Genomic DNA, 19,696 nt, shown 5'->3' on the forward strand with positions numbered 1-19,696 from the left:
TATATTTGGTGAAATTTTCAAGTCAAGATATGGCCACAGAAGAACACCAATACATTTTCATACATCCCTGAATTACAATGGTTTACAGTTCACTATCATTAAAACATCCTACTCATAATAAAACATATAATCTTATAAAACAAGTTAAAAAGGTAAAGCCAGAACAAAAGCCACCACGTTGAATCAGTAGCGACCAAACTTAGAACCAGATGGAGAAGTGTTGCTGCATCTACTGGATTTAGCGAGTTGTGCTTCTTCTTGAATGGCAGTATCAGCAAACTGATACAGATTTCGACCCGTAATCCCACCACTATTTCCGTATAAAGAAGGCTGTGGCTGACTGAAATGTTGAGCTGAAGAATATTCCATGGCCAAAGATCTGTAACCGGTTGAAGAGTCAAAATATTTTCTTTCCCAAAGATAAGGATAATCTCTGGTGTTACTAACTTCTGCTGAAAGAACATAATTTTCTACTTTTGACTCAGGAAATAGAGGCTGTGATGGAAATCCTGGCTCTGGTTTATCCTGAATCATACGTGAAGGAGCAAGTTGGGCTGCTTCTGATGTAGAAGGAACTGATTCTTTGGATTGAGATTTAGATTTCTTGCCGGCCTTAAGATGTTTAGCTTTTCTCTTCCGAATCTTGTTCTCGACTGGCTTTTCAGCCTTCTCAACGATTCTTTCTAATTTAGAAATCCTTTCAGTAAGGCTTATAGAATCGAATTTACGTTCGACAAAATTGTGGTCCTTGAGACACTGGACAACTGATCTCAGTGATTTTAATTCCCGGATATAGGCTTCGTTCTATGACAAATTAAATAAGAATATATTATAAAAGTAGCTTCGAATGTATAATGAAATTATAGTTTACTGAGCGTAATAGCAGCAGAAGGTGCATACTCTTATCAGTTATCAGTTCTCAAACTTCTTATTAAAATTTTCATTAAAAATCAACAATCGGTACAATGCGATGAGAAAAATTATTTAAAATGGCATAAATATCAAGATTTTGAGTCATTGCACTCGAAGATGATTGCGTGAATTCAAGGATGCTTCAGTCAGAGTTTTCTAAGTTGTCAGTGATTTGCGCTAAAAGAAGATAGATCATACCTTTGACTTTGGCAAATCTCGATATTTTTGTCGCTCTTGCGTTCCAGTTTGAAGGACTTTTGCTACACCGGATGACAACAAAGGCAACGGGGGGAATGTATCAGTTAGCCCAAAATAGCAAGAAAGTTCAGCAGCTTCAAGATACATTTCCCCTCTGATTAAATCCTTGATAACACCTGCAAAGAATAAGAATCAGCTACATCCATATGAACGAGTTCAATTTTTTGTCGATATTGCTAAACAATAATATATATATATATATATATATATATATATTTTATAAACACAAGCAACTACATATTGCAATGTGCAGAAAACATTAATACAATTTATTCCATTAAGGATAATGATCTTTAGAAAACCTACTGTTGTAAGAAAATAGTTATAAGACTTCAGGTTAGGGGTGTAAAAGAGTCAAATCGAGCTCGATTCAAAACTAGCTCAATCTCAACTTTATATACTTAGAGGTAGGCTCGAACTCATAGTTCTTTTAGTGAGCTCAAGCTAAGCTTGATAGAAAAATAGTGGGCACGAGAGCCTTGTGACCTCGCGGGAGGACACAACGAGGTAGCTTGCTCGGGATCACGCTGGAGAATGGCAGCGATAGGACGTCAAGACCTACATAGGAAAATGAAGCGATAAGACCATAGAAGGCATCAACGGGTCCAGTTGCAAAAGTTTGTGGATGGACTTCGTTGTAGAAGGCATCAACATGCCCAATAGAAGTCACCACTGAGGTTTGTTGTTCATTATAGAAGACATCGATTAGTCCAACAGAAATCACGGCAGGAGTTTGTTGTAGAATGCATCGATAGGTTTAGCAACATGAGTGCTAGAAAGTAGCGGGAAACTGAGTTTAAAATTTAAAAAAAAAAACACATGGACAAAAACGCATTTAGAGTTTCTAATCAAGACAACAAGCTAAAAACCACTTAAGCTCGACTTGTGAGAGAGTCAAGTTTGAGTCTCACAAGCCAACTTGACTCACTTACACCCCTAATTCATGCTATTTGGGCTTGATATTCAATCATAAATCATCATTCATTCATATTTATAGCTAAATTGTTGTGCTAATCCTATTTTGTCAAAATATTTCTAAATAATTTTCATCTTAGCTTTGACTTAATTTTATTATAACAAAAAGCCAAAGACACAAGGTGGAGTGAAAGAGAGAACAATTTTATTAATAAGTTTTTTTAAAAGGAAAAAACAAGAATATCCTATACACTTATATCATAACATAATTTGGAGTTTGAGAGCGGAGAGTAACCCATGGTATTATGGAGATTATGAGGAGTTTTGTTGGTGATAAATTGGTATAACCCATTCTTTTCATTAGTGCTGTCAATAAACTTTTCCAAAACTTGGACCTGAAAATTACAATAAGAGAAGATATAAATTACTTTACATTTCATACATTTGGCCAACTTACTAACGAATAATAAGGGTAAATTAACTTGAACATGCATAAAACATACTTCAATAGTAGACCTCATAAGTAAACCTTTCCTCATACCAATGTTAAAGATTTCTTACCATTAGTCACTCAAATATCAATAAGGTAATCAATCTTAGTGTAAATTCAAATGATTGGAGTGAACCCATCATATGATCTAATGCGCATATGTCAATAATCCAACATGTTTCAATTTTTTAGAATAAGGAATAACTTGCATTACCATATCAAACAAACATAGACTTTTTTGTGCCTTGAGCCTCGCCTTCATTCTTTTTTCTTTGGTTGATTAAATAGTTGGCAAAGTGTCTACATGTGTTCAAAAGTTAAACATAGAAACTTAGTTATATCTATTTTGTCAATATGAGTTGTCCAACTCGGCCCCTTTATGGATTTGAGGATCTCAATTTTCTAGTTTATAACATATCTCCTAACACTAATCACGCTGTGATATGAATTGTGGTAGTGCTACTATACCTTTTCTTTGACTTAAGCACTTCAACCCCCATACTTATTGAAGGCAACCATAGTTGTGGATCAAGCATGTCCTCAAACTATTGAGTGCCGATATTTTGATATCTAATAAGTTTGGTGTTCGACTCGCCATTACCCATCATCTACTTTCTTCTCTCCTTACATCAACAAAGAAGACATGAATTACAAAAAAGGTTTCATTTCAAGTAATCTTTCTCAGTTTCATCTAGAGATGAGCCGAGCTCTTGAAAAAAAAAAATCAAGCACCCATTCTTTCTTCAATATATTTTTGTATTTTCTCCCTCACCCGAAACAACTCTATTTGACTTTATAGAAAAGATCTATTTCCAACTAAAACTCAATTGGTAGTATTTGGTGACAAAGGTTTTTCGTTGTCAGGTATTCTAATTTTACATCTAATTTTCAAAAAAAGTGGGTTGTATTTTCGAAATAACAGTAGATCTCTTGGACAACATTCCAAATTTTCTTTGTAATTTCATAGAAGAGGTTGGTTCTTCCAATATTTACCATGTCGAGCAAAAGCAAGCAAACATAAACTTTTTTGTGCCTTGAGCCTCGCCTTCATTCTTTTTTCTTTGGTTGATTAAATAGTTGGTAAGTGTCTACATGTGTTCAAAAGTGAAACATGGAAACATAGTTATCTATTCCGCCGATATGAGTTGTCTAGCTCAAACCCTTTCTGGATTTGAGGCTCTCGAATTTCTAGTTTATAACATACCTTCCAACACTGATCATGTTGTGATATGAATTGTGGCAATGCTACTATACATTTTCTTTGACTTGAGAGCTTCGACCTCCATACTTCTTGAAGGCAACCCTAGTTTTGGATCAAGAATGTCCTGGAACTAGTGAGTGCAGAACTTTTGATATCTAATAAGTTTGGTGTTCTACTCGTCATTACCCATCATCAACTTTCTTCTCTCCTTACATCAACAAAGAAGACATGAATTACAAAAAAGGTTTCATTACAAGTAATCTTCCTCAAATTTCATCTAGAGTGGAGCTAAGCTCTTGGAAAAAAATCATACACTCATTCTTTCTTCAATATATTTCTATATTTTCTTCATCACTTGAAACAACTCTATTTGACTTCATAGAATAGATCCATTTCCAACCAAAACTCAATTGGTAGTATTTGGTGACAAAGTTTTTATGTTGTCAAGCATTTCTAATTTTACATCTAATTTTTAAAAATTGGGTTGTACTTCTAAATCATAGTAGATCTCTTGGACAACATCCCAAAATTTCTTTGCAATTTTATAAAAGAGGTTGCTTTTTCCATCTTTACCATGTCTACCACGTCAAGCAAAAGCAAGCAAACATAGACTTTTTTGTGCCTTGAGTCTGGCCTTCATTCTTTTTTCTTTGGTTGATTAAATAGTTGGTAAAGTGTCTACATGTGTTCAAAAGTGAAACATAGAAACTTAGTTATATCCATTTCGTCAATATGAGTTGTCTAGCTCGACCCCTTTATGGATTTGAGGATTTCAAATTTTTAGTTTGTAACGTATCTGATGTAGGCAAGCTAGCTGTCCTTTTGGTTTTGCTGCAGTTCTTTTTTTTTCCTGATCATTAAAAGATGTGTTGATGCTTTGGTTTTTCCCCCCTTGGTGCTTCGGTTTCCCCCTTGGTAGTTGTCCCTTCGGTCCCTATTTGCTGCAGTTTTGAGGCGCTCCTATTGGTTGGATGAGAGGTGCTTTAATTACTTGCATTTTTTGTTTTTTTCCCATTTATTGTTTTTCCCTTTTTTCCCTATAAATAGGAGCTGGTTTTCATTGTTTTGAGTGTGTGACTGATTTTTGGAATGTAACATGCAGATTTTATTCTAGCTTGCGACCTAGCCTCCTTTCCCCTTCCTCTCTACTATTTTGTCTTGTTTTTCTACCTCTTCTTCTCTATCAACAGTTCCCACCCCATCTATATCCTTCTTCTTTTAATATTTATAATTTGTATGGTGTTATGTCCTATGAAAGTGTTGTTTTTTTTTTACAAGTTGAAGTTGTTAAGTGTGTCTCTTATAATAGTATTGTTGGTTCTATCTATGTTTGTCTAAATTGTAAGAGAAAGAAGACATTCAATTTTTTTTTACAAAATCTTACTTCCACCAGTATCTCCCAACATTGATCACGTTGTAATATGAATTATGGCAGTGCTACTATACCTTTTCTTTGACTTAAGAGCTTCCCTCCATGCTTCTTGAAGGCAACCATAGTTGTGGATCTAGCATATTCTGAAACTAGTGAGTGTCGATCTTTTGATATCTAATAAGTTTGGTGTTCAACTCATTATTACCCATCATCTACTTTCTTCTCTCCTTACATCAATAAAGAAGACCTGAATTACAAAAAAGGTTTCATTTCAAGTAATCTTCATCAAATTTCATCTAAAGCAGAGCTGAGCTCTTGGGAAAAAAAAATCAAACACCCATTCTTTCTTCAATATATTTTTGTATTTTCTACATCACTCGAAACAACTCTATTTGACTTCATAGAATAGATCCATTTCCAACCAAAACTCAATTAGTAGAATTTGGTGCAAAAGATTTTTCATTGCCAGGCATTTCTAATTTTACATCTAATTTTCAAAAAAATGGATTGTATTTTCTAAATCACAGTAGATCTCTTGGACAACATCCCAAATTTTCTTAGTACAGCAGCTATAGAATGAATTGATGTTCCAATTAAAACAAATAAGGCAATACAAAATCCATGTACAGCACACATGGGTAATTAGTGTTGGATGAAATAGGCAGGAAACCAGCTAAAAGTATGAATTGAGGAATTGATTTTCTGAAGGCCTGGATTATGGCTATGATGAAGTATCGTGGATAATGTCAATTAGGAGAAACGACAGCAAGAATCAAAGTGGCGTCAACGGCTAAAATAATGGAGTTTTTAACTCAAACATATATTCCTAGTTTACTTGCTTTCATTTCAACTTAGCTCAATATAGAAATAAATATTGTTTCCTAATTTTACCAACATTAAAAAATCAATTTTAGGAAGAGATGAGTGAACTATTATGATGAAAGAGTGTTCATTAGAGAAAACTTAAATAGATATATAGGTTTTTAGTAAAATAGCTATGATAGGATTCCTGATTGGTATGAAAAAGAAGGTAGATGTAATGTGAGAATCTATAGAGTTTGACCACACGATATAAAGTATTAATTGTAGATGTATAATTATAAGGAAATAATTATCATAGAATAAAGTGGCAAATTTTGAAAAATAATAAATTATTAATATTTCAAGATATATTACTAAAGGAAAAAAATTAGATATTTAGTTGATCTAATAAAAAAATATATAGATAAGATGGTTAGTTTCTTTTTTACAAAAGGTAAAATATGAGTTTTAGGAGAGAGTCTATAAATATATCAAGCATTAACAAGAAAAGAAAACTTGGTGATTGATTGAGAACATATATAATGCTATTAAGAAAAGTAAAGGTGCTTTTCAAGAGAGGGAAAAAATAGAAATCTATCCCAAATGCACTCTTAATAATTTATCAAAATAACTTTTTTATCTTTTCCTGATGTCTTCATCTTTAACTAAGATATTGTTATTTTTGCCTCTAATGCATCTAATTTGTTCAAATCTTTAAATCTCTTATCTATTGTCTTAGTTAATCTATATATATTTTATTTTCACTTTTTTTATCAAAGTCTATTATATAAATCATCAAAATATGCAGTTTTTGTTTTGCTTACTACACTCTTCGTGAGGCTTTTAGTTTTCTTATTTTACAAACCATTGTCACACTTCTGTTTGGCCACAACTTGCTAATTTTTAGAAATAATAAGCTTTTCACATATAGATTTGCTAGAGTGTGGTAGTAGTAAGAAAGATATTGGATGACTTTCTCTAGAGACAAAAAACCTATAGTTCCAGACAATTGTCAAAATTTCTATTTTTCCTACAAAAGTCAATAAATAATTTTATAGACAACTAAAGCCATTACAAACAAACCCTAAGTAGTAGTCCCAAAGAAAAAATTATCTTAGAATTGTGTAGAGAACAAATTAATGAGGTATATTAAGGATTAATCCAAAAAAATGAACTTAAGATACCTCTAAAGAAAATACATAAAAAGTAAAACTTTAGGTACAAATTATTTTTAATGACATTTTAAAGACAGAGGTGTTTAATGATTGGAGAAGCATTCTAGTATAAATATTTTTTAAGAACACAAAACATGTTCAAAATCATTTTAACAATAAAGGAATTAATTTTATAAGTAATGAGATTAAATAAAATAATCAATTAATGTAACATAAACTTAGAAACTTGAAATCAACTTAGGAGAATCATTTTGATTTCATGAAAAATCTAAAAGGAAAAGAATTGTTCTCTAAAAGAATTAAAAGAAAAGTATTGAGAGCAAAGAACGGATCTTCAAATGATTTTTATTGACTTGTAAAAGACAAATGATCAAGAATTATGATAATTGGTTTCATGTGCATTAAAGAGGAATAGCATGTGTAAACGATATGTTGAAGTTAATTAAGACATGTATAATGAATCATTGGTATTGAAAGTGACTAAGTGGTGGCCAAAGAATTCTAAATTACAGTAAGATTACATCAAAAACCATCATTCAGTTCATATCGTTTTGTATTTATAATAGAGATGCTTAAAAAGAATCATTATAGTGAAGTGCTTTTTGTATACTTTTGGCATACGGCAGTGCTAATCAGTGAGATATATATTAAAATAATTGCAAAGAAAATATTTAAAAGGTTGAGACTTTAAAAATAGTAGAAAAAAGATTGCACGAGTGAAATCCATTTTTAGAGAATAATATTAATAATTATCACTCAATACTATTTGAGAGATAAAGTGATATGCAATTTGATAAGTTTAAGTATATTGGATTTATTATACAAAACATTAGGGATATGGATGATGATGATAATAACTTTTTAAGTTAAAGTTTAGTGGTTAAGATAGAAAAGTGTCTCTAAAATGTTATAAGAAGAGAGGATATCATAAGCACTTAAAGGTATATTTTATAAAACCATACATTTAGTCGATGATGTTATATTGATTCGAGTATTGGGCGGTAAAAACCCTATGATAGAAAAAATGAGATTGGTATAAATAAGAATGTTAAGATGGATAAATGGAAAAATTAAAAATAATAAATTAAGGAATGATTATTAAAGAAAATTTTAGAATATCATTTACTTAAGATAAGATTATTCAAAAATATATGTTAATGGTCCAAACATGCATGAAGAATAATAAAAATACGCCAATTAGATAAGAGAGATTATTCTTGGAGCTTTATAAACAAGAAATGATAGCCCTGCGCTAAAATAAACAAAAGTTCTTCAAAATGATTTAAAAAGAATATGTTTAAGTTTAACACTTCAAACAACACTCAATAAGAAAGAATTGAAAACGAGAATTCATTAAGCTAATCCAAAATAATTTGGATAAGAAAAAGTTAGCTAATCTTAAGATTTCCTCCTTACTTTTATCAATCCTACAAATTTTTCCATCATCACTGTCATTTGTAGTTCTCTCAAGGTCATCCTGTCTCACTACCCCACTAACCTATCATCACACAAGCAAGCATAAAGCCTCAAAACTAAATTTATAGGATGTTTTATGCTATAAATGTCAGAATTGGTTCCGATTCCTCATGCATTCCTCCTCAGAACTATCAATCAGACATATGGAGAAACTATCCATAGGTAAAACTTGGGCAAGCATACAGTGATGCCACCAAAAGGAGATCGAAACCTTGCATCTTTTCTTATTATTGCTCCATGTACCAATAAAAGCATATGCCACACAGACATTGAAAGTGCATGATGGTAGTACGGCGCAACAAAAATATTTCCATTGCGGTTAGCCTCCCAGCTAGCAAAGAGAATAATAAAAAGGTGAAGTGGCAAACTAGTGCATCTTCATTCTGCAGATCCATACTATCAAAATATAGCACCTCTAGACAATTAACTATGACCGGCAAATACTATCATCATAAGTGACCCTAACTATGAATTTTTCTTTATTATTTATTTAAGTTGAATATGAAGCCAGCTTTTGCGAGACGAATAATTAATTATTTTTTTCCTTCAATCAAGAAACATGTAACAACCAAGGTTAAGAATTGGTTGACAATGAAAACAACGCTCAAGTTACTAAACACCTTTCTCTACAGCCAGTTTCCATAATTATGGTCTTTATTTTTTACTTTTTCAATTAGTTTTACCAATAATTCTTCTACATTGGATACAGTCATATGATTATCAGTCACAACAATGCTAGATACTCTTATAGGCATCTAAAGTTACAATTGTAGAAGCAGGTTTTACTGATATTGAAAGAAGATAAAATAATACAAAGCTATGAGTAAAAAACAACCATTGTATCTATCACACATTACAGCATATGTATACTACTACTATAAATACATCACAAACAGTAAACATAAATGTATCTAATGGTTGTAAATAAAACAGGTTGTTATATATGAATGACTGAGATTAAGGCTTCGTTTGGGACGGCTTTCTTGTACTAAAAAGTTGCTTTAAGAATCAACAAGAAAGTTGACCCAAACCAAGCCTAAGTGTTCTGCAGCTATGGCAAGGAATCAAAGGAGTGGAGCAGGCTTTGTACAGTTGAGGCGGTAGTATTGCGATTAGTATATGTGGTGGCCGGCACAGCTCATGTTGCCCTATTGGTTGAGAGCTTAGGCTTCCAACTAAGAGGTCTTGGATTCGAGTCTTTGTGTATGCGTTGTGTGTTAGTTTGCCTTAAATGGCCTAAATGTCCAAAAAAATATATATGTGGTGGCTGGATCAGTAGCTTTATCAAAAATAAAAGTGGTGCTATGCAAATAATGGCAAAAAGTCACCTTCATGTCAACCCAGGCTGAATTTGAAAGAAAGTTTCAAGTGGCTTTTTCATTCACATGGCAAACTTTGCTAGGAGCACTAATTTCATGAAGCAAAATTCAACGAGTTGGATCAATACCAAATAAAAGTGATTTTAAATAATTAATTATTGAACAAATATCCTATCAGCAATTTTGTAGCGCATAAGTTTCTAATCACTAAGTAGGGTTTGATATTTCATCTTTGACATTTCAAACAAAATATATATTTAGAAAATTCAGGAAGAAGCTGTTATTGTACCCGGGATCCTCTCAACTAGGATGCTTGACTTAAGGAAGACATCGATATTTATCTTCAGATTACTCTTCAGGAGAAGGACGCAGAGATCCTTGGAACCAAATTCCTTTGGAATGCCAAAACATGCTAGGTATAGGATGAGGCCAAGGGAATCCACTGCGGTTGCAGACTCGATGTTTTCCTTAACAAGCCGCTTCAACCAGCTTAGGGCTCCAAGCTTTGCCTTTTGCTTCACCGAAGAGTCTGCTACAGTGGGACGGCCCGAGAGCACAAAAAACTCTAGCAAAAGAATGCTCCCGCGGCGAGGCAAAAGAAGAGGCGGGTTGATTTTGGAAGGCCGGCTTCCCTCCTTCCAAAACTCTCCTATGGCTTTAAACACGAGCTGTTCCGGGTCTCGGAAGCGGCGGAGGGCCTCAGGCACCTCTTGACGAAGACGATCGACAGCGTAGAAATTAGATTCAATGTACTTCCGAAGTGCTTTCCCCTGCATCTGTTCGCAAAGGATCTCGCAACTGCGCTTATCCTTCTCCTTCTCCTGCTCGCTACGCTCATCCTTCTCCTTATCCTGTTCGCTTCTATCGTCCTTCTCTTTCTTTTGCTCGATGAGCTCATCCTTCTCTTGCTCGGGCGAACGTACATCGTGCTGGGGTGGTGCGTGTGCATCGATGGCGGCGCCGATCGAGTCAAGCGATTGATTGAGACAATTCCATTGGTATAGGAACTTTGAGAGAGCGCAATGGAGCTTTTCTAGATCGCTCACAGACTGGAGGAAAGGGGGAAACGCCGTGCGCCGTGGGAGCGCCTTTCCTTCCGATTCCGACATATTTTCAGGATTTGCCGATTTCTTTTCCTTCCTTACTGGGTCTTCAATAGATTGTTCTTCTTCTTTAACTTTCAGAACTTTAACCGCTTTCTTCTCATCCTCCTCCTCTTCCTCGTTTCGTTCGATCTCCACCTCCTTGTTGTTCTGCTTTATCTCCTCCTCTTCATCTTTTTGCTCTATCTCCTCCTCTTCTTCCTCATCCTCGTTTTGTTCAATCTCCTCCTCCTCCTCTTCTTCCTCGCTTGGTTCTATCTCCTCCTCTTCTTCCTTATTTTGTTCTATCTCCTCCTCCTCTTCTTCCTCGCTTGGTTCTATCTCCTCCTCTTCTTCCTTATTTTGTTCTATCTCCGCCTCCTCTTCTTCCTCGATTGGTTCTATCTCCTCCTCCTCCTCTTCCTCGCTTGGTTCTATCTCCTCCTCTTCCTCGCTTGGTTCTATCTCCTCCTCTTCTTCCTTATTTTGTTCTATCTCTTCCTCCTCGTTCTGTTCTATCTCCTTCTCCTCCTCGTTCTGTTCTACCTCCGCCTCCTCCTCTTCAAATGCTTCCTCATAATCTTCGCCTTCTACGTCTTCTACCAATTCCACTTCCTCATAATCCTCGTACTCTTCCTCGTTTACTTCGCAGGCCATCACCGACCTAGCAGAGAGGATGACGAAGCCCTCTGCAGAATTCCTTTATAATTATTTTGAGGGCTTTTTCGATTGCTTTAAATAGAAGGAATTAATTTTTTAGGGTTCTTACGGGGTTTATTTTTAGATACTTTTTTTTTTGGGAAAATATTTTTAGATACTCATACCATAAATATTCATTGGGGGATTAGGCGATTTATATTTGTGTGTTATAACTTTTTATTATTCTAAATTATTTAACTTTTTTGTATTTTAAATTATTATAATTTTTAGGGTAAATGAGGATGAATTTAATAAATTATTTATTTAATGAGGTTATTAGTACCTTCAACAAATAAAATAAAACTTTATAAGCATTGATCAAATTATTTTTTACTTGTGATTAAAAACTTCTTCAATTATTATTTGGTCATTGCTCCGAAATATAAGCAAGTTTCGAAGAATGTTTCATGCCCCAAATATGTGATGACCCATAATTTAAATTGAAAGAATTGTATCTCTTATCTCTAATTTAGTCTATCAATATTTTTTTATAAAATCATTAATATATATCATTAGCGCAACTAAAGCAAATCTAAAAATCATCTACATCAAAATCTTTCAATACATTTATTCATTAAATTTTAATTTATCTTAGCTAAGAGATCACTTATAATATTGATATATCTCAATAAATTTATGCCTACAAAATAATAAAGCAAAATATATAAATCAAAAGAAAATCTTGAAAATCCTAATAACCTCACTCCACAAAATATGGATTTGAATGATTTTAGGTCAGGAAAGAGAACAGGATTTTGTGGAGTGAGGATGTCACGATCTTCAGGTTTTTCTTTTGACTTTATGTATTTTATTTTATTATTTTGTTATCAGGAGTTTGTTGAGATAAATCGATGTTACAAGTGACCTTCTGGCTATTGTAAACCAACTTTTGATGAATGAAAATGATGAAAGTTTTTAAATGTATTTAGTTTGTACATTTGCTTTCAATGTTGATATATTACCAAAAATTTACCTTGATTGAGCACGAATCTCGAGATAACATCAAGTTGGAAACTTCAAAAATTAATTTGGAGACCATCTTAACTCCTATTTCAATAAACTTATAGTCGAATTGAGCGTCATCGAAAATATGAACCCAACGACATCAAATTCAACTCAATCTAAGCCCAAATGGGTCCAAATCGAAGACCGAAGCGCTATTGGAAGGTTCAAACCACAATTTGGATCACCAAACGGTTTCAAAACATGACATGCTTATAGTCAAATCGAGCGGCTCGACGAGAAGAATCCAACGAGCCCAAAATCACCAAATTATGATATCATTAAGAGTTTCAAATGTCTGACGAATGGTCCATGATCAAGGGATTCAATATCGGTCGTCCATCCAAACCACTCCACATTTGCCCTTGATCCTCATCTTATTTATGGGTCATGGCACTCTCAAAAAACTATAAATATCTCCTCATTTCTCTTAAGAGGTGAGTCAAGCAAGAAGAGATGAAGAAGAAGAGAAGAGGAGAAGAGAATGAGGGAAGAAACTCCTCGACCACCACCGGAGTTCCGCCCGATTTTCAAGTGACGATGGAGTTCCGCCATACTTTCAAGTGATATCAGAGTTCCGCCCGACTTTCAAGTGATGCTGGAGTTTCGCCTAAATTCAAATGAGATCGGAGTTCTGCCCGACATTCAAGTGACGCCGGAGTTACGCTCGACTTTCAAGTGACGCCAGAGTTTCGACCAACTTTCAAGTTACATCGGAGGTCCGCGTGACTTTCAAGTGACCTCGAAGTTTCGTTGAACTTTCAAGTGACGTCAGAGTTCCGCCTCACTTTCAAGTGACCCCGGAGTTTCGTCTGACTTTCAAGTGTCGCCAGAGTTCTAGCCGACTTTCAAGTGACGCCGGAGTTTCGTCTGGCTTTCAACTGACGTCGGAGTTCCGCCCGATATCCAAGTGACGCCGGAATTCTATCTGATTTCCATGTGACTTTGGGATTCAGCCTGAATACCCAACATTGTCAAATCTCAAATTCTTATTTGTAGCTGAATTTCAATCCGAGAGTGGATTATTGTAATCTGATTGTCCTAAGTTTTAAGGATGAGTCAGCCTCTTATACCTCGAGCAAATACTATTGAAATTCTTTCAACTAGACGTGGACCCGTGTTTTTTCTCTTTCTAGGGGCTTTCACGTAAAAATATTGATGTTCTTTCATCTTCTGTTTGTGTGCAGGATATCAGCACAATATTGAGACGAAAACTTTCTAACTTTATCGTCACGTATATTCTAGCCCTTAACAATTGTAATTATATGAATTTCTGATAACATATTAAAAAAAATTAAATTCATGCTTGACTTGCAACGTGGTAGACAGAAAATGAAATTTGAATTTTTTAGTCTCCATATCACTTTGCTGCTTTTACGAAAATTATTTAGATCGAGGTAGTGATTCTAGTCTTATATTGATTTCAAAGAATTTGATTTTGATCACTGAATTATCCTCAATATTAATTTTGTTGTATTTTCTCTTGCTTTATTAAACTTTTATCGTACATTTTTTGTATGTTATCATACTGATTATCTTGAATATTTTGACTGTAATATTTACGACTTTAACTAGGTAAAATTAATTTATTGAATTATGAAGATTTGCATTGTATATGTATTAAGTGGTTTTATCTAAGCATAGTGTTAATATAAGCATTAATAATTAAAATAAATATGTGATTTAGTAATTGTTGATCGCTATTATTATTATAATATTATGATATTAATGTGTGTGTGAAAGATAAGTAAATATTAGTCGGCCCATTGGTTGGAGATTGATTGACTAATACGAGATGGTGAGCCAATGGATTTTTTTTTAAAAATATTATGGTTAGGTGTTATCCTTTATTAATTCATGTTATGCAATAATTGAGAGTTATAAGAAGTTATAATTATGCTATCGGGTAAAAAGGGATAACTTTGTTTATTGAGCCAATAGTAATCGTGTGAAACCCCTTAAGTAAAAGAAGCTAAACTCTTAAACATTCATGTATCTTGTAATGTAATTGTTGGAGTTTTATTTAGAAAACTCCGCAGTTAAGTGTGCTCGTCCCAAAGAAATGTTATGATGTTGACCTCTTAGAAAGTTACACAAACAAGATAAAACCATGAGGCCATGTTGACTGTATAAAAAAAATAGAACAGAAAAAAAAATCAGAGCAACCGACATACCTCCAAGCCGGCCCCACCACGGGCAGTTGGTCGCCAAATGACGCATCTCTTCGGAGGCACCGACAATACAAAGCGACAAAAGGGAGAAGGATAGCACGAAAAAAGAAGTTACGCTCTTTTCTTCGGCTTCCTCGTCGCTGTTCAGCTTCATTGCTTCGCACGAGCGTCTAGGGTTCACCGTTCATCTTCTCCTTCCATCGTTGTTGTTCGTGTTCGTTGATTCGCAAGAAGGCAGAGAGGGCACAGTCGCTCCTTCTGCTCCTTGTGGTTGTCCGACTTCACCTCCCACGCCCTAATCCACATCCGACGCCGACCGACCCCGCCGTTCGACCCCAGCAAGCCGAACTCGAACGCTCGACGCCGAACTCCTCTCCCCTGTGCGTGGCTTCCGCCTCCGACCCATGCCCGATCGGTTCCTTAAAATTCAAAGGGAAATTTAATTTAACTAAAATATCAAAATTAATTTTTTAAGTATTAATTAATTAATTTAGTTAATGAAGATTTAATGAAATTATTTTGATTAAAATTAATCAAAATGATTGATTAATTGAAATCTTCAAAGTCTCCTATGTCATCAAATGCGCGAAAGTGTAGAAGTTACAAACACTCATTACTCTCCCAAGTGTCGCTCAGCATAAATGATAATTTGTTGGCTATCGTCTTAGCCCAAAAAAAATTTATTCTTGAGATAACTCGAAGGACTTTAAATGAAACTACCTTAACTGTCTCTAAATAAGACATCTCTTCAAAAGTTCTAACGAAAGTGATATTGAGTAGAAGACTTTGAATTGTTGCGATATTTCAAATACTATTTCTTCTTAAAACATTTGGGATCTCTAACCTTCAAAATATCACTTCTCCCTCTAATTATTGAGGTAATAAAGATCATGATAAATCATTTCAAAACTAATTTAATAAAAAATCATGAGGTACTTAAAATATTAGAGCATTTCAGTTTTTGAGAAAATTTTAAATTCTAAAAAGTTTTAGATTTGAGAGTTATTAAGAATTTTGAGAGCAGTGGAATTCAAAATTGATTTATTATTTTTTTTTATTAATCAAGTGAGCAATTTCAAAAATAAAATAAAAATGCAATGAATAAAATGAAAAAAGTGAAAGGAAGAATGTTGTCCAATATTTGACGTATACAGGCTCTCAAAACTCTCCAAAATCCTCACCAATTCTCCAACTGTACAAACTCTCAAAACTCTCTAAAACTCTCAAACTGAACTCTTCTGCAAGTTCTCCAAAATCCCTCTTGTATGAGTTCTTGCAACTATCTTTGACTTTATCCTCTGTAACTACGAGCCCTGACTGCTGCAACTACCGACTACGAACACCTACGAACAAACAAATGAAGAGTCAGTACCACATAAATAGATTGAATGAATGCTGAGAAATATGAGCTATGACATTTAGAATGAAATATTGTAAAGCAAGAAAGCCAAGTACAAAAAAAATAAATAAAACTAGTAAAGCAGAAGTGCTCAAAGCAAGAAGAGTACTGGACTACTGTAGTAGGAAAAATGCTACAAGCACAGAACAAAAAAAAAAAAAACACTAACACCGGTGTCAAAACCCCAAAGTGTCAAAAATCACGAACTAAAACCAATTTACAACTCTTTCAATTTCTCTAAATAACAAATCTCCAAATAATCAAATTCAAAACATTCGGGCAGCCTGATTTATAAGAATTAGGTTGTAAGACCCACTACTCGGCAACTCTTGTAGGAAAGTCATAAGCCCGACCTTAGGGAAAAGTTTTAGGTAGAAATTGACCTAACCCCTAAACCCAATTAAAACCCCGGCCACTTCTAATAGAAGTCGTAAGTCCGACCTTTGAGGGAAACATTTAAGAGATAACACAAATTTAGACCTCTCATTTGGGCATCCTAGTCTAAAAGGACTAGGTTGTAAGACCCACAACTCGAACCACTTAGCTTAAAGTGCTAGGTTGTAAGACCCATCATTAGGCAACTTCTAAGGAAGCAATAAGACCTACCCAACTAAAAAAATTTGGGCTACCTTCAATTGTGGCCGTAAGTCCCATTAATTTGGACTACTTTCTATGAAAGTTATAAGTCCCAATCAAAATTCAAATTCTTGGGCATCCTAGTCTATATGATTAGGTTGTAAGACCCGCTTTTGGGCAACTTCTTACTGAAGTCATAAGCCCCACATTTTAGGAAATTTGTTAAATAAATAGTAATGATCCTAAGCCCTAAACAATCAAATATAAACCTATGGGCATCTTAGTCTAAACGATTAAGTTGTAAGGCCCGCTTTTTAGGCTACTTCCTAAAGGAAGCTATAAGTCCTACCCAAACAATTAAAATTCTTGGGCATCCTAGTCTAAAAGGACTAGATTGTAAGACCCACAACTCGGGCCACTTAGCTTAAAGTGCTAGGTTGTAAGACCAATCATTAGGCAACTTCTACGGAAGCAATAAGACCTACCCAACTAAAAAATTTGGGCTACCTTCAATTGTGGCCGTAAGTCCCATTAATTTGGACTACTTTCTATGAAAGTTATAAGTCCCAATCAAAATTCAAATTCTTGGGCATCTTAGTCTATAGGATTAGGTTGTAAGACCCGCTTTTGGGCAACTTCTTAATTACTGAAGTCATAAACCCCACATTTTAGGAAATTTGCTAAATAAATAGTAATGATCCTAAGCCCTAAACAATCAAATATAAACCTATGGGCATCTTAGTCTAAACGATTAAGTTGTAAGACCCGCTTTTTAGGCTACTTCCTAAGGGAAGCTATAATTCTTACCCAAACAATTAAAATTCATGGGCATTATAGTCTAAAGGACTAGGTTGTAAGACCCACAACTCGGGTCGCTTAGCTTATAGTGCTAGGTCGTAAGACCCATCGTTAGGCAACTTCTAAGGAAGTCATAAGACCTATCCAACTGAAATTCTTCGGGCAACTCCTAATTGGAGCCGTAAGCTCCAAACTAAACAAACTATCGGGGCAATTCCTAATTGGAACCGTAAACCCCAAACTAAATAAATTAACGGGAAACTTCTAAGGAAGTAATAAGCCCCAACTCAAATTAAATTAAAACTAAAATCAATATCTAAGCACTTCAATCTACTCGGGATCCCTAAGAGGAGGCAACCCATGGCTACTAATCAGATTCCATGAACACTACTGTCAACGATTGTTAGTGTTGGCAGATTGAAATCTATGGTATACCCGGGACGACGGAATCATGGGATCTTGATCAGGTTTACCTCCATCTTCCCACCATTTGAGACTAAAAATATCTAAAATTTATTCATTCTTAATCGAGAGTTCTCTCTTACATAGTAAGAGAGGTAATTAACTATGAGTGCTTGCGCTTATAGGAAGTAAGAACCCCAGATCTATAAACCCTGATACTACCCTCAGGGGAAATCTAGTTAATTTCAATCTGACTTAAGGGAAATGGAATCCTAAGGTTGCAAAACAGGATTCGTGCACTCGTGCCATTTTTCTTGAGCCAACAGGCCCTTAGGCCAAAGCGGACAATAGCTCAATAATTAAAAGTTTGGATTGTTACAAATGGTATCAGAGCGATATACTAGTTGGAAGATAGGAACAAAGTGTCATACAAGACAAAGGGATAAACCATGGGAGCTACATCTTGAACCTTATATGAGACAAAGTGTTACGTGACAGGAGTTATCGCTTAAACTTGTAGGGGCTACCTCTATAATACTATATGTTTGATGTATGATTTTAGGATAAATATATTGATGAGGTCGTCAACTACTTAAATAAGGGAGATTGTGAAACCTCTTAAGTAAAAAATATGTGACAAAGTGTTACGTGAAGCAATAAATACAAATATCTATAGATATTTTGAAATCTATAATTATTTTTATTATTTATATCTTATAAATGAAGTTAAATAGCTCTAGTATTGTTATTATAAAAAAAAATTTCATATAAATTAGATTTTGGGCGTGAAAGATGACGACTTTATAAAAGTTATGATAAATTAAATAAGAGATAAAAGGTACAATTCTTCCCATTTAGATTCTAAAGCGTCATGTGCACTCTACTATATTAATTTGGTAGCCTTATTCATCACTTGTCATTAATTCACTTATCATTTTCGTCATTCAAGAATCAAAGGGCCAAGTAAATTAAAGAAATAAATGTATATTTACATACACCTTTTAGACTTTTGACATGTAGTTGATAGTTATGAAAAAATAGCTCGCACCTTTTAGCAAGGCTCTGCAAAAGCTCTAGCATTGGTCGCTAATGACTTTAGGTTGCCAGCTGGTCTAAGCTTTGTTCAACACTTAGCATTATTGTACTTGTATGGAGAGAGACAAATCAGGTTCAAGGAATGTTATTCTCTCTCCAACCAACTAGAATATGAAACATATCTATTGTAGTCTGCCGTTAAGTCTTGTACAATTTTATTCATTTTATTTATGTAGCATTTCTTGCAACCCCTCATATCTTTATAAATGAAATGTGAAGATGAGCAATTTGGATCATTTTGAATATAGTGGGTCTTTTGAGCATTTTATGTTTAAATATTATATTAATATTTAAACATAAATATCCTAAATATTTAATTCGACTATAATGCTTCATTAAATACTCTCTTTTCCTTAATGTTTTCGGCTAGCAGAGACTTGCAAAGAAAAAGCTAGAGAAAATTAAGAGATAAAGAGAGGAGCGAGAAATTTAAAGCTAGATTTTGGAGGTCATGTTGTGATTTTTGCCACTTTGTCTTATTGGGATAATTAGTCTTTTTACTGCAAGTAACAATTACCCTATCTTTGATTTCAATGCCTTTATATTTTTCATA

The 19,696-nt window shown here is 34.3% G+C and overlaps 1 protein-coding gene across 1 annotated transcript; it reads right to left on the reverse strand.

Moving 5' to 3' along the window:
* Positions 1 to 11,724, reverse strand: LOC110111807 (protein FRIGIDA). The gene is made up of 3 exons (XM_020843824.2): positions 10,209 to 11,724; positions 1,111 to 1,286; positions 1 to 804 (listed from the first exon to the last, which is right to left on the reverse strand). Exons 1-3 carry the CDS (start codon positions 11,656 to 11,658, stop codon positions 184 to 186), a joined length of 2,247 nt encoding a protein of 748 aa, XP_020699483.1. The 5' UTR covers positions 11,659 to 11,724; the 3' UTR covers positions 1 to 183.
* Between the last annotated feature and the right edge of the window lie 7,972 nt (positions 11,725 to 19,696).

Source organism: Dendrobium catenatum, unplaced genomic scaffold (assembly GCF_001605985.2).
Source record: "Dendrobium catenatum unplaced genomic scaffold, ASM160598v2 fragScaff_scaffold_621, whole genome shotgun sequence".
NCBI classification, from domain to species: Eukaryota; Viridiplantae; Streptophyta; class Magnoliopsida; order Asparagales; family Orchidaceae; genus Dendrobium; species Dendrobium catenatum.